The 14754-nt window shown below is 46.0% G+C and overlaps 1 protein-coding gene across 1 annotated transcript; it reads left to right on the top strand.

The window, feature by feature from the left end:
* Window positions 1-659: 659 nt before the first annotated feature.
* Window positions 660-3180, top strand: LOC311322630 (suppressor of cytokine signaling 1-like; the record flags this gene model as incomplete). Its single annotated transcript, XM_084454709.1, has 2 exons — window positions 660-1385; window positions 3106-3180. 2 exons carry the CDS (start codon window positions 660-662, stop codon window positions 3178-3180), a joined length of 801 nt encoding a protein of 266 aa, XP_084310835.1.
* Between the last annotated feature and the right edge of the window lie 11574 nt (window positions 3181-14754).

The raw sequence follows: 14754 nt of genomic DNA, 5'->3' as shown, positions 1-14754 counted from the left end.
TTTCTTTGTACTCTGTTTTGTCACATTGTGTTGTTGCGGTTGTCTTTGTTTTGTTCTCTGTTTGTCTCCCTCCCCTGTTCCCACTCTTTCTGTCCCCTGGCCATTCATTCTCCGGATGTCCTAATAAAGTTTAAATATGCAACGGGGGGGAATGTCTTCCACTCATATTGTAGAGCCAGCATTCTGCTCTGACAGCAAATTTGCCCCAATAATAGAAGGGAAGAAAAGGGTCAGTAAGGGTTAAACTCCATCTTTTGGGTAACAATGTGGTAACTGTGGTCGGGAAGATGTTTAGGCGATGTGGGTATCTCATATCTTAAGAATAACACAAAGGCCTTGAGAAGCTGATTGTGGAGACGGCAGCCACACAGAGCCGGCAGAGTGAAAAGTAAGATTGGATTCTCAAGATAAGAATGGATTCTTAAACATGTCTAGCTGCCCTGCACCTGTGAATTCGAGTGATATCAGTAACTAACTATAGGAAACACCAGCGTGTTCATACAGGAGAGAAGCCGTTCAACTGTGAGCGTGTTGCACCACAACCAATGGTTCACATTCATGATGAAAAAAAATAATTAAACAGACAATGATGATGATGATGAAGGTACTAACAGTCTGCCCCCCCTCTCCCTCTCTTATGTTGTGTGTGCTGGGTAGCTATGGGAGACTATGTGGGACGCTCTAGGATGGTAGCTCACAGCATAGTGGAAGACCACGATGATGACACACCGCTGCCCCGCACCGGGGCACCACCCCCCTCACCTTCTCCACCTTCGTACGGACCCCCACCAGCCGGACCCGCTTCAGAGACACCCCCCGTCGACCGACGCCCTCCCACCCTCCCCATCTCCACCCACTTCCTCCCCTTCAGCTGTCAGAAGGACTTCCTGATCATCACACGCACGGCCTCCATGTTGGAGCACTGCGATTTCTACTGGGGCCCCCTAGGAGTGGAGGAGGCTCACTGCAGGCTGCGCGACGTGCCCGTTGGGGCCTTCCTCATCCGGGACAGCCGCCAGAAGGACATGTTCTTCACGCTGTCATACCGGACGCCGGCGGGGCCGATCAGCATGCGTATCGTGTACAAGCGCCAGCGCTTCGGGCTGGCAAGCAGCAAGCACTCGTTCCTGTGCCTGTTCTCACTACTGGAGCACTACATCGCATCGCCCAAGAATAGTTTGATCACCCCCTATAGGACGAGGCAGCCCACGCTGCAGGAGATGTGTCGGAGGAGCATCGTGGCATCATGCGGCGGCTTGGACAGGGTGGAGCAGTTACCCATCAACCCCGTGCTCAAGGACTTCCTCTTTGAGTTCCCCTACAGATATGATTGGGAGCTCGCGGCTGGTGGCATTAAGGATGGGAAATATTTCTGTCAACAAAGTGTCAGAAGAAAAATAAATACATAATAATAATACTAACTAATAATAATTATATATATATATATATATATATATATATATATATAGTTACTGTTTTTGTAAATGGGCTCTTCATATGTTTCTTAAAATGTATAACTTTTCAGTCTCTTTTCTCAGATCTCAGATGGATAGATGATATTTAGGTGTGGGTTTGTCTGTGAGCATGCCTGTGTGAATGTGTGTGTTTGTGTGTGCGTGCGTGCATGTGAGCCTGCCTGTGTGTGTGTGTACTTTCATGCGTGTGTTCGTTTGTGTGTGCAGACATTTTCTAGGCTACTGTGTGTACGGATCGGATTACTTGAGGACAAAGCGACATTTGAGCTAAACTTGCTATGACAGTGGCGTTCCCCTTTAAGGGAACATCAATGTTCTGTTGGTTTGTTTTATTTGTTTTCGAGGGAGGGAGAGAATATGGGGGGCAGAGTGAGACAAAGAGAGAGAGAGCGAGAGAGAGATTTGCATCTCTGGCCTGTTTATAAGCTGTTTTGAATAGGTGAAAAGTTGACTGAAAACCAGGCAAAATTGAGCTCAGGCTTCATTTGCGGCCTTCTCCAGGACTGGTCTTATGTCGCTTCCCCAAGTATTACATTATAGTGTGCAAAAGGGGTATTATCTTAACAGATACAATCTGGTGTGTGTGTTTGTGTGTGCGTGTGTGTGCCTGCCTGCATGTCGTGCTGCCCTTTCCACACCACCCTGATGTTGTAAAGATGACCACCAAACACACAAGCATCCTCCAAACTAATCTTTACGCTTACAGTGTGTGTGTGTGTGTGTGTGTGTGTGTGCGTGTGTGCTCACAATGTACTGTATCCCTCCCCTTCTCTCTCTCTCTCTCTCTCACTACTGTAGCTCCACTGACATATATGTATTTCACGTGTGTGTGAAAGCGAAAATAATGGCGTGATTTCTACAATGTTTTTTTTATAAGAAGGACGTCATTTTTGTGTAGACGGTCTGTGGTTTTTAACAGCCAGCACAAAATTGTCATTTAAAAATGTGTCTATCCAAGCATCAACAGAACATCACTATTATACTCTTATAGATAGTGGGATGTGAAAAGCTTTCTAATTGATTACTACATAAGTAATGTCCCCATGGAGAAACTGAATAGGTGAAAAGGTGACTGATCACCAGGGAAAATTTATCTCAGGCTTAATTTGCGGCCTTCTCTTTCCCCTTTCCAAACTAAGCTTGTAGTTTGGTGGTGGACATGTAAGCTAGAGAGAGCTACTTGGTTTTCAGTCATCTTTTCACCTATTCAAAACAGCTTAAGCGAGAGAGAAAGAGAGAGAGATAGAGAGAGAGCGAGCGAGCGAGCGAGCGAGCGAGAGAGAGAGAGATAGATTGTTTCTTTTTGCATATCTGGCCTCCTAATATTTGGTGGTACACCGACATGTGGGGGCTGTACGCGGCTGTTTCTCATGATTGGTTCGGATTAGGAGGCTGATCTCAGAGTATGTTCACGGCACCCTTTGGTACTGTAGGACCACCGATGTATAGCCTCCTAGTCCCCACCACTTTGGAGAAACAGGCGTGTACAATCGCCACACGTCAGTGTACGACGGCAATAGGTTTTACATCACAGTCAGCCCAGTGTTTGGGGCCCTGGAACCAGGTGCTCCTAAGCAGTTCAGTATTTTGAGCTGCTCCAGCCACCCTCCCTGTCTGACGCCCCCTTCAGGTACTTGGTAGCCTCCTGCTGCAGTGCCTCCTCAGTGGTTCCCCTCGTGACTGGGTTTTTCCGCGTAGCCCCTAAGAGAGATAAAGAAGATATTAGCTCAGAAACACATTTCTTCTTTATTGGCACAGCGACAGTAGAAAAGGACAGGAAAGTTGGGAGAGGAGGGGACTGACACCTTCATGCTCCAAGGTACCCGTTAATTCGGGGCATGCTTTAAATTTTAAACATGATTTGTTTACAACAGACAATTACATTACACCAGGGATTCTCAACCTTTTGTAAGGCCCACTTTGATTGTTAAAATTCGGAGGACCTAATTGAAGCAGATCCTGATCCACCCCTTGGTGAATTTTTCACTGTTTACTCCATGTTATGTTATTTTTATTTATAATGCGCCCCCCAACCAACTGTTACATCAGCCCGGGGCGCAGCCCGGGTACAAAGGGAGACAAACAAAAATAAAAGGAATGCAAACGAACAGATTAACAAGAAACGTCAGGAATTGGAGAGTGGCTGGCTGCTGTTGGGCGTAGCGCCGCCATAATGCTTCCTAACAAACTCCATTCCTACTCCATTAACTAGACATTGAAAGAGAAAACAACACTAGCTCTGCACTTGTTTTATTCCAGATCACATGAACATAGTGGTCGATGATCAGCCCAGACAGGAATGAAGGTCACATGTGGGAAAAGACAAAAGACACAACCCATGAATTATCAATTTTGTTAGACTCACTGACATGAAAAGTAGACAGACACTACCATTGCTTAAAAAAATGTAAACTGTATAAACTTGTGATCATGATCACGATGCTGAGCCCAGTTTCTTAAGTGAGAGGAGAGCATACTTGCGCTCATTGCACGCAAGCTTTCCTCAGTATTGTGACAATATTACTACTTTTTAAACCCTTAATAAGCATTATTTGACCTTTCAATTCTCTTCACTTACATAAACAGACAGTGGGTGTGTGGTCTCTGAAATAATAACGAAATATAATATATAACTAACAGAAATACTTACACAAATAACTAAATAGCCTAACTCAAATGTGAAACTGAACATGGAACAGTCTATCTAAGCCATGGAGGTATAGATCTAAGCCCACCTGTGGCCGAAAACGGTAAATGCAGTCTATCACTGATAATACAGTTTGCAGGCAACTAACAAGAACGTGGACTAAATCATACTTGGACAACCAATCACCTCAAGGCAGCAGAGCTTGACCACAGCCTGGAGGTAGGAGGGAGCTGTTCATTTGCCCTGTAGGCTTGCACCACAGTCCTAAACTGGATGGGACAGCGTAGGGAGCCAGTGCTGAGAACGGAGTAGGGAAGTTGTGTGGAAGAGCATGGGGCTGTTGAACACCAGGGCCCAATCTCAAACCACCCCCTAAACCCTCGCCCTATCCACTCCCCCTCCGTTTGCGCGTTCACGCCGAGCGTCGCCATGTTAAGGGCCGTCCCAAACCAATTAGCGCGGAGTGCCCCTGGAGTGCGAGTGGGCTGTCAAACCCTTAAATAGGGAGTCTGCATCGGTGCAAGCTCCCGATAGCCGAAACAGGAAGTGCTCGTGGCAAAGCGATGCCGGAGGAAACACCACATAAATGTAAGTTCCGTCTTCCTACACTGGCAATCATTTTAGATAGGCAACAGCAAACTATTACAAGCCTGTATTCATGCATAGGTGACAGAAAAATACATCAAAATAGGCTTAGGACTGTGTCAAATTGACATCATATATTCCTTCATTTACAGGGACAATGGAACAGACAAAAGAGCTGATTAGGCTGCGACATATAAACGCAAACCTATTCACCAAAAAAAGGAATGCTGCCAAAGAGGCATGGGAGTAAGTTATTTAGTATTCATTGATTTATTTGTGTCAACAGTGCACAAAAGAGTTAATTTGCTAAACATATCTCCTTTTGGATTTGTGATCATCTCTCATACATTTGTATTTAATTAGATTATTTTATATGTTATCATAATTAAATGTTTTTCCCATGAATCACCCAAAACGTGTGTGTGCACTCCAGGGCGTCTAAACAGGTATTGTTCATTTTAAGAATGGCATTTATCAGTATTTACAAATGAACCTTTCATACCAAATATGATCACGTTCATTGGGGATTACATCATCCCAGGCTCCCTTAAGAGGGCTGAGTAGCCCACTCACACCAAAGACAACACCTAATTCCCCCCCCCCCCTATATTGAACTATAGGTTTGTGATCAAAGAGATGGGGCTCCAAGGTGTATCCCACAAACAAGCATCTAAAAAGTGGGAAAACCTACAAAAGAAATATAAGGTGAATGACTTTGTCTCTGTTTAAAGGCTAGTTTTATTGCTGCTGAGAGCTAACCTACTGCACACCATTATCCACAGGAGCTGAAAAAGCCAGTGACAGGTAGTGGAACAGACCAGGGGGAAGACACACCAAAGAACTGGCCCTATTTCATGGACATGCATGAGGCACTGGGGTCTAAGCCATCCATTACCCCCCCAGTTCTAATTGCCTCTGCACTGGCTAACCCCACCATTCTCCCCGACTCCAAAACAGAAGGCAGCCACCCTAGCCCCTCAAACTCCCCATCCCCCAGAACACCCCCCAGCCCAGGAGGACCATCCACATCCCACCCCACAGAAAGCCCTTCCCCTGACACCCTGCCACCACCTGCCAAGAGGAGAAAGGCAACAGGGGGGATTTTGGAGTTCCTCCAAAAAGAGGCAGAAAAAGATGATATACGCCACACTGAGTTAACTCAACAATCAGAAAGACTGTTGAGTGCATTTGAAAGAATGGTTGATATGATGTGACATTCCAAAATTCTAGACTGGAATGTCACATCTTATTAACCATTCTTTCAAATTATTTTTTTTGTTCTTATTTTTGTTCACATTCATTGCTCAAATCATGTTTGTTCATGTTATTTTCTACCTTAAAATATACGTTGTGGATTTGTCGAAGCTACTTATTGTATTTGTGGCCAAATAAAATGATTTGAGATGAGATCCTGTTTTGCAACTTGGATAGTAGATAGATAGATGGATAGATAAATAGATAGATAGACAGATAGTGAGATAGATTTTATTGTCCTCAAAGAGGAAATGCTTTTCCCAACTCACATTATAAATTACACAGTGAAAGCATATAACCCCACATACCCCATGTACAGTACATTAAACAAAAATGTGCAAACAATTGCATCCACCTGCCCAGAATCTGCCTTATTCAACAGTGACTACTTTAATACAGTTCACAGGTAGTCATGCTCCTGCAGGTGCTCTGGAGGGAGGGGAGGCTCATTCTCATAGTCATGCTGCCTCAGGTGCTCTGGGAGGTGGGCAGGCGCAGACAGCATTGCAGCCATCCGCTCTCTGATGCGATTCCCAGTTGTTTCCCTGCCGCCTGGTGCATCATCATGAGGACCCTGGGCATCGCCATCAGGGTTGAGATCTTCCAGCTCCATGACATCATTGGTCTTGAGGCACAGATTGTGTAAGAAGGCACAACAAGCAATGATATCTGGGGCAAAGGCTGGACTGACCTCCAGTGCCTTGAAGAATGTGGCCCTCCATCTCGCCTTCATCATTCCAAAAGCACGTTCAACCACTGAACGGGCCCTGGAATGGTGACGGTTGTACCTCTCCTGGCTCCGTCCTCGTAGAGGAAGCTTGTAGGGTGTGATGATGCCTATAGGTGTTTCTAGGCATGGGTATCCACCATCTGCCAGGAGGAAGAAGTCTGCTGGTGGATAGAGGGACTGGCTGAAGATGGGGCTATTCTTCAGGACTCTCGCATCATGCAAAGATCCAGGGTATCCTACAAAGATGTCTAGGAATCTGCCTGTTGCATCATAGATGGCTTGCATCTGGATGGAATAGAAGATCTTGTAATTCAGGTAGTCAGCTTGGTGCAGACCACCCGGTGGCTTGATGCGGATGTGGCATCCATCAAGTGCACCCGCTGCATGGCTGAAGATGGGAGTGCCAGCAAGCTGGCAGAATCCTTGGCCGACGTTAGGCAGTTCCTCCCGGGTTGGCAGTGCGACCATTGTACCCAGCTTTGCCTTGATCTCATCGGCTATTTTATGGATCATCCGGTGGACAGTGGACCTAGGGACCCCAAATGCACGACACACCACAGAGAGGGACAGCCCATGTGCCAGGCTGTAAATGAAGATGAGGACCTCCAGCTCCTGGCCCCAGCCATGGTCCCTTGGGTTGTGGATCAGCCTCTGCAGCAGTGCCACTGACTGGCGAGTGAGCCGGAAGTCCCTCTTCAGGCATGCCTCTGGGTCATTGTACACCCGCAGAATGGGCACTGCTGGGTTTAGCTGCAGGTACAGCATTCTACCTCCCTGGGAACAGACAGGACATATTTTTCTATCAATAAATGAACACAGAGTTAAACAGGACATTCCCACAAATGTAAGCAGAGCATTCATCTCGGACCTGCTAGATTTATTAAATAATTACTTCACAATAATAATATATATGTTAGATGAAGCAACACTTTTCTTCCACACATTTCTAACAGCTCTATGGATGCAATAGTTATTATTATTATTATAAGTCTACATAGAAATGTTACCAATAACACCTTCTATGTGATGTACTTTTCAAATCCAGTCAGCTAATATAGCCTAGACTGCAATTTCACTTGAATCACAGGCCTACTCCTACATGTTTCACCAGTATTGTTCTTGCTGTGTTGATTATGTGGCCTATCACAGATGAGAATACACATGGTTGGCTGGAACTGTCACCAATGGCAACGTTATATTTATCTGATTGCAGATAAATAGCCTATTTCATCACTTGTGGCCTCATAGCATAAACTTGGATTCAGAGCTGTGTGTGTGTGTGTGGGTGGGCCTTATAGGTTTTTTTGTATTATCGTTTTTTTTTTTCTTTCCATGTATGATATTGTATGTACAGTATTCACAGCGGATTGGGCAATAATTGTGTAATGGCCACGATGCCTGCTTATTGCGGTCCACGTTGTTCAGCCTGACAGGAGTCGAGTCACTGTAATGATCACATAGGCTTACACTACATAAATTGCTTACATAAATTAACTTACCGCTTGCTGATACAGCAACGTTGCAAGAGTTTGCAGACGCTTTCGTCTTTTGCGAGCAGCGACTCTAGCATTTTGTACACTGTTTAACACGAGTGCAGCCGTACAGACAAGGGCTGCGTGGCGTCTGTCAGTTGCCATGGTGCCAGCTGCTTCCGTGTTCCAGTTGGTTCCGGTGGAGTAGGGAGTCCGTCCCACATTTGGCTTTCCATTTATATACCCTCCCCCTCGATTGAGAGTGCCCTCCACAGCTGCGAGTGACACTTAATTTGGAGGGACACTCGGTGGCGGAGTGGGAGTGGGTAGGGGGTGGTTTGAGATTGGGCCTTCGAATCCTGGGGGCTTGGGCCCATGGATGTATTAATAGAACTGGATACAGCCACTCCATTCACTGACCGCTATCAACAATGAAGCCCTATTGAACCGCGCCATCTTGGCAAATTTGTAGTCATTTGACTACTTCCGGTGACTTTTGTACTTGCGCAGTTGTGCTTTTCTGGCCTTCCGGTGACTTTTGTACTTGCGCAGTTGAGCTTTTCTGTCCGACGCGCGTCCACGAAAAAGTTCACCTTTATGTGAAATGTAGACGCACGTTCCCGGCTCTCTCGGCTCTCCCCGCTTTGATTTAGCAATGAAAACCGGCTTGCATATTAACCTGTTTTTGTCAAATATATCCATTGGAGAAATTATTTTTTCATCCAGGCATCTTAGTTTTAACAGGTTAAATATAACTGAACATGTTTTGTTTGCTAGTAGATGGTATTCATTCCGTTCGCGATAACGTTATTGCAGCCAGGCTAAATTCCTCCAGGGAGCCAGTGACCGGCGAGTTGAAGAGCTTCACTCCCCGCCAGCAGGAGCTTTGGCCGCTGCTACCGCATCTCGGATAACCCGCTGAGTTCGTGGCTGCTATTTCACATTCGCCCTTGATCAATCGAATCTTATCTCAGTATAAATACACATTAAGCCTATATCGCCTTATTCACCACAAAATGTTTCAATCTGAGGTTATTTTCATAGATAGATTTTGCCTAATTTTTGATAATTTACTGCCATGCAGGCCGTCTGCGCTGTCCCCAGCACCACCTTAACAGAGGAAGTTTGAAATGTCTAAATATTCCCAAGCATGTATTTCCATTCGTAAATCACATTAGCTGACCTGCCCGGACAACTGCATCTCATCCGATAAACATAGCCTATGAACAATACATCCATGATGGCAAGCCAGAAACGCAGACACAAGTTCAAGTACCACAAATAAAGGTAGCCTATTAATTCTAACATCAACGGGGTCCCGGCTAAAGTCTTTTAATACCATCCATCGTCATCCGCTTATCCGGGGTCGGGTCGCGGAGGCAGCAGTTCCAGCAGGGAGCCCCAGACATCCCTTTCCCTAGCAGCATCAACCAGTTCTGCCTGGGGAATCTTTAGCCGTTCATAGGCCAGTGCGGATGTTTAATCAAATGTGTTAATGAAAATGACCACAAAAAAGGAGAGTAGTCAAAGCACACCGCTCAAAAAGGGCTTAATACATACAACAAACTGATCAGGCTAATCATTTTTTAATGAAAATGACCACAAGACAACCTCTTGTGCATAGTTGAAATGGTAGTGGGATACGGTGATAAACTGGAGTGATCATTTGACAGCAATTATTAGCCTTTTCCAGGAATGGACAGAAATGGGATATTTTTAGAATAACAGTAATTTATTCACATACAATGGAAAGGAGTTGATGTGTAGGCATAAAGATACGATACACTGAGTTTGGGTGTTTTCAGTCAACGTTGGCGTTGACCGCTTCTAGCTATCGAATGGCCGACTGGTGTAAGATGGATAGCCTAACGTTAGAGAGATAAATGTAGGCTATGGTTATGTTAATAAAGCTAACAATGATGTTGTAACATGCATGCAGCACTGCCGATCTGAACGATTGATTCATTATTACCATGGATCGGTATTGGGATTGATCAAGGGCGAATGTGAAATAGCAGCCACGAACTCAGCGGGTTATCCGAGATGCGGTAGCCGCGGCCAAAGCTCCTGCTGGCGGGGAGTGAAGCTCTTCAACTCGCCGGTCACTGGCTCCCTGGAGGAATTTAGCCTGGCTGCAATAACGTTATCGCGAACGGAATGAATACCATCTACTAGCAAACAAAACATGTTCAGTTATATTTAACCTGTTAAAACTAATATGCCTGGATGAAAAAATAATTTCTCCAATGGATATATTTGACAAAAACAGTTTAATATGCAAGCCGGTTTTCATTGCTAAATCAAAGCGGGGAGAGCCGAGAACATGCGTCTACATTTCACATAAAGGTGAACTTTTTCGTGGACGCGCGTCGGACAGAAAAGCTCAACTGCGCAAGTACAAAAGTCACCGGAAATAGCCAAATGACTACAAATCTAGCCAAGATGGCGCGGTTCAATAGGCCTTCACTTTAGATTTCGAATCCTGGGGGCTTGCTTGGGCCATTCACTTTCAATGGCTGCAGCCGAATGGCATTCTGGTTCCATTGTTGTCCCGGTGCGTTGCGTTGCCTGCGTTGCTAGCGTCGAAAGTTGAACAATGTTTGGGCTCACACGCTTGCGTTTGATGCGTTTCCGTCAACGTATGGCGGAAGGCGTCTGCCGCACGCAACAACAACCAATCACATTGTCCGAAACTGCGCTCGCAACAGCCAGTAGATTCTCCGAACCTGCTAGCGCGCACTATTTTGAAAACCCACCCGGCTTTTCGTTTAGTGCTGTCATGGATGCTAATCTGGTCGAACGTGTGGTGATCGTCTATGCATTGTGGTTGAGGCACCGTGAACGTGGTGCCCGCAGGTATTGGGTACATCCTATCCTGCAAACAAACAGCGATTGTCCTCCATCTTGGTATCGAAAAATGTGAAAATCCCGCCTTGCGATGACGTCTTTCTCCGTCAAGACATCTGATTGGTCGGCAGCTCCGGCAACGCATCTGAAAGTTGGTACGGCCTTCATTCAGAACGCGTCGTCCAATCACAGCGCCAGATTGGAACAATGCGCTACCTGGCGCAGGTCAAGGCCTATAACCCCGGGCTCACACGCTTGCGTTTGATGCGTGTCCGTCAACGTATGGCGGAAGGCGTGTCTGCCGCACGCAACAACAACCAATCACATTGTCCAAAACTGCGCTCGCAACAACCAGTATATTCTCCGAACCTGCTAGCGCGCACTATTTTGAAAACCCACCCGGCTTTTCGTTTAGTGCTGTCATGGATGCTAATCTGGTCGAACGTGTGGCGATCGTTTATGCATTGTGGTTGAGGCAACGTGAACGTGGTGCCCGCAGGTATTGGGTACATCCTATCCTGAAAACAAACAATTCAAACAGCGATTGTCCTCCATCTTGGTATCGAAAAATGTGAAAATCCCGCCTTGCGATGACGTCTTTCTCCGTCAAGTCATCTGATTGGTCGGCAGCTCCGGCAACGCATCTGAAAGTTGAATATTTTTCAACTTTCGACGCTAGCAACCTATACCTCCATGCTAGCAACGCAGGCAACGCAACGCACCGGGACAACAACGGAACCAGAATGCCATTCGGCTGCAGCCATTGAAAGTGAATGGCATCCGTCAATGTTGACGCATCAAACGCAAGCGTGTGAGCCCGGGGTGAAGGTTGTGATAGGTGCAGTGTACAGTAGTTTTTTCAGGTCAGCGTTATTATATTTTTGCAATGGCACATCTGGCGGCGAAAAGAATGAAGGTCAATCAGGAAGAAGATATAGTAGCAGAAGAAGGCTTTATGCACTGTGTCAGTCCGGTGAAGACTTCTAAGAGAAGCAGTAAATACTTCAATTACGTTCTGCAAACTTCTAGAGACACATTTCGAAACGGGGTCTCCTTTTCACCCGAGAAGCATAGCAGCTTCCAACAGGCCGAAGAAAGGAAGACGCCGATCAAGCTGAAAAACATCAAGAGAGTTTTGAGTAAGTTCATTTTGGTTAATATTCCTATGTTATAAGTAGGCTATTCCGCAGTGGGAACCGGATCCCTGTAGCACATGTGTAGTGTTCTTTAAAACGCACGTTGGCTACATCTTATTTGCAAACTATGCATGTAAAGCAAAATAATATTTGATTCTCATTCTGTATTTGGAGATTAAACATTTTTTTAGCTTGAATGCTGTGGAAAGCTATATAAACTGAGTTGTGATTTCTACTTTTTGAACTGAGTCGCATTAATGCGTGGAGGCCTATGGTCTCTGAGTATGCTTTCTAGTCTGCTAGATGTTATTTTAGTACTTAGGCGCGCACACACACACACACACACACACACACACACAACACACAGCATGGAAAGGATGCATTCGCATTGGCTTCTATGGATATGTATGTTAATACGTGTTTTTTTTTTGTTCTGGTTCTTGTTTTGTTTTACAGGCATCAGTGGGGGCGAATATGACGTGCAGGTGACGCGGTTTTCATCGTTGGAGGTGAGGCCAGGCCTTGACTTCAACTGCAGGACACCAAGTCAAAGCAGCAGCTTGAACCTGGAGCAGGTTGCATTACTTCGTGCTCATCAGAAAGTAAGTAATTTACATTGTGAAGGATATAGCATGCAAGTGTATACTGCATTTGTAGGAGAGGATAAAATGACTTTTAAATGAAACATAGGTCATTGGTGAGATTCTACAGTATGTGACTAGCTGACATATGTCATCACCTCCTCTGTCCATATATTGTGTGGGGAAACTCATATTGCAAGTAATACAAGTAGGCTGCCTTGTATGCTGCATTTAGCAAAGTAGTTATACTGATGATTCTTTACAGGCTGTTATGAACATATAGGCGTTCATTAGATTAATATTTGGTTGCCCCTCTTGAGAGCATGAGCAAAACATTTGTATTTCTGTACATTTGTTAACAGTAGCAACTTTTCCTTGTGTTTGTATTTTAGGTGGGCAGGATCCAGGTGAAGGTGACTTCCGTTCAAGTTGGCAGTGAGATGGTGAAGGTCTTTGGAACGGATCTGGAGAAGAAAGACTGTTATGTTGCAGACAGGACGGGGAGGATCAAGCTGATTTTGTGGGACAGGCTGATTGGGCAGGTGGTTCAGGGGAACAGCTATGCCATCTCAAATGTGACGTTGCGCCAGATCGACGGGGTGTTAGCTCTCACCACCACTCGGGACACCACCATTGGGAGCATAGCAGCTGTGGAGGTGCCAGAACACATCGCCAGTGCAGTGGTGGAGGCGCATGAAGAGGAGCTTGTCAGTGTGGAAGGGGAGATCGTTGGTGCTGACCTCACGGACATGCGCCATTGTATACACTGTCACACATATCAGAAAGCATTTGACCCCAAGGAGAAGTTTCACCAGTGTGAAGGGTGTAACTTACGTCAGAAGGCAGGACGGTTTTTGTCTTCCATAAGCGGGAAGGTGGTTGTTGGCAACAAAAGTCTGCTGCTAACAATGTCAGTGTTGTGTGTTTACTTGAACGCCAACAAGCTGCAGGAGCTCCTTTCGGACGTGAGGCTCGTGTCGAACCACTTGCTGGACGGGGGTGACTTCAAGGTCACGTACACAAAAGAAGAAGTGGTGACTTCGCTGGTCAAAGCATCTGTTGCTGGTGTGAGCCAAGAAGTGGAGGTGGAGAACTGGGATGACTGGACTGAGGTGTCTATTGACGTACAACAACCTTCAACGAGTTCTGCCTAAGTTAGGCATAGTGGATATTTTTTGTATATTTTTTGTTCTTGTGTTTTCTTGATATTGTGTGTTTTTCATTGTACTTTAATTGTTTTGGGGAGTTTGTTGGATGAATAGATCATTTTTGTATGCAATGAACCTGAGGAGAATTCTCTCTAATGTAAACAACATGTGGATATCCCCTAAACTTGCAGCACATATCATCTCCTTGTTTGACCTCTGCTTTAGATTTCTCCGAGGTTTTTTTTTTTTTAACAGCACAAGTGATCATATACAGTAGGACCCCACTTATCCGAACCTAACGGGACCGAAGGTCGTTCGTATCTCTGAAATGTCCGGATGACTGAAACATATTGTGGTAAACCTAAACGGGGAGGAGTTGGGTTGAGGCTCAGGCTCCCCGAATTAGACTGATGAACCGCACCTGTGCCCGCGCATGGACTCTGTCCGAGACTCTGGTAACGCATAAATAGACAGAGCTGGGAGCTGAGCGGGTCTCTGGGGGAGCGGCTAGCGGTCCGACGGGACAGATAGGCTACATGTACAGAACCAGATCATTGTAACCGCATTGTCTGCACCGGTATCGGGGGGTGGGAGCCTTTCGCGGTGATTTAGAGCCGCCGGCGGTGAAGACAGCGAGAGAGGGGGAGAATTGGGCTGATAGGGCCAGACAGCGCTAGGGCCGGGTTTTAGCAGGTGCAATTTGGCCGCTCTCCACTGGTTGGGAGCGTTCCTATAGCCAAGGGGCGCCCCTGGTTCGCACACCGGGTCGACATCCCCCACAGGCTCTCTGCTACACGAGCCAGGTCGGCACGGTGCTTCTGCTCAGACCCCAGGGGGGGGTTTCGTCACCTGGCGAGTTAAGTTATTTTAATGCAACCA

Source organism: Borostomias antarcticus (genome assembly GCF_949987555.1).
Source record: "Borostomias antarcticus genome assembly, chromosome: 20".
Taxonomy (NCBI): Eukaryota; Metazoa; Chordata; class Actinopteri; order Stomiiformes; family Stomiidae; genus Borostomias; species Borostomias antarcticus.
Note: the sequence above shows the minus strand (reverse complement) of the source record. Positions and strands in the feature narration are given on the sequence as shown.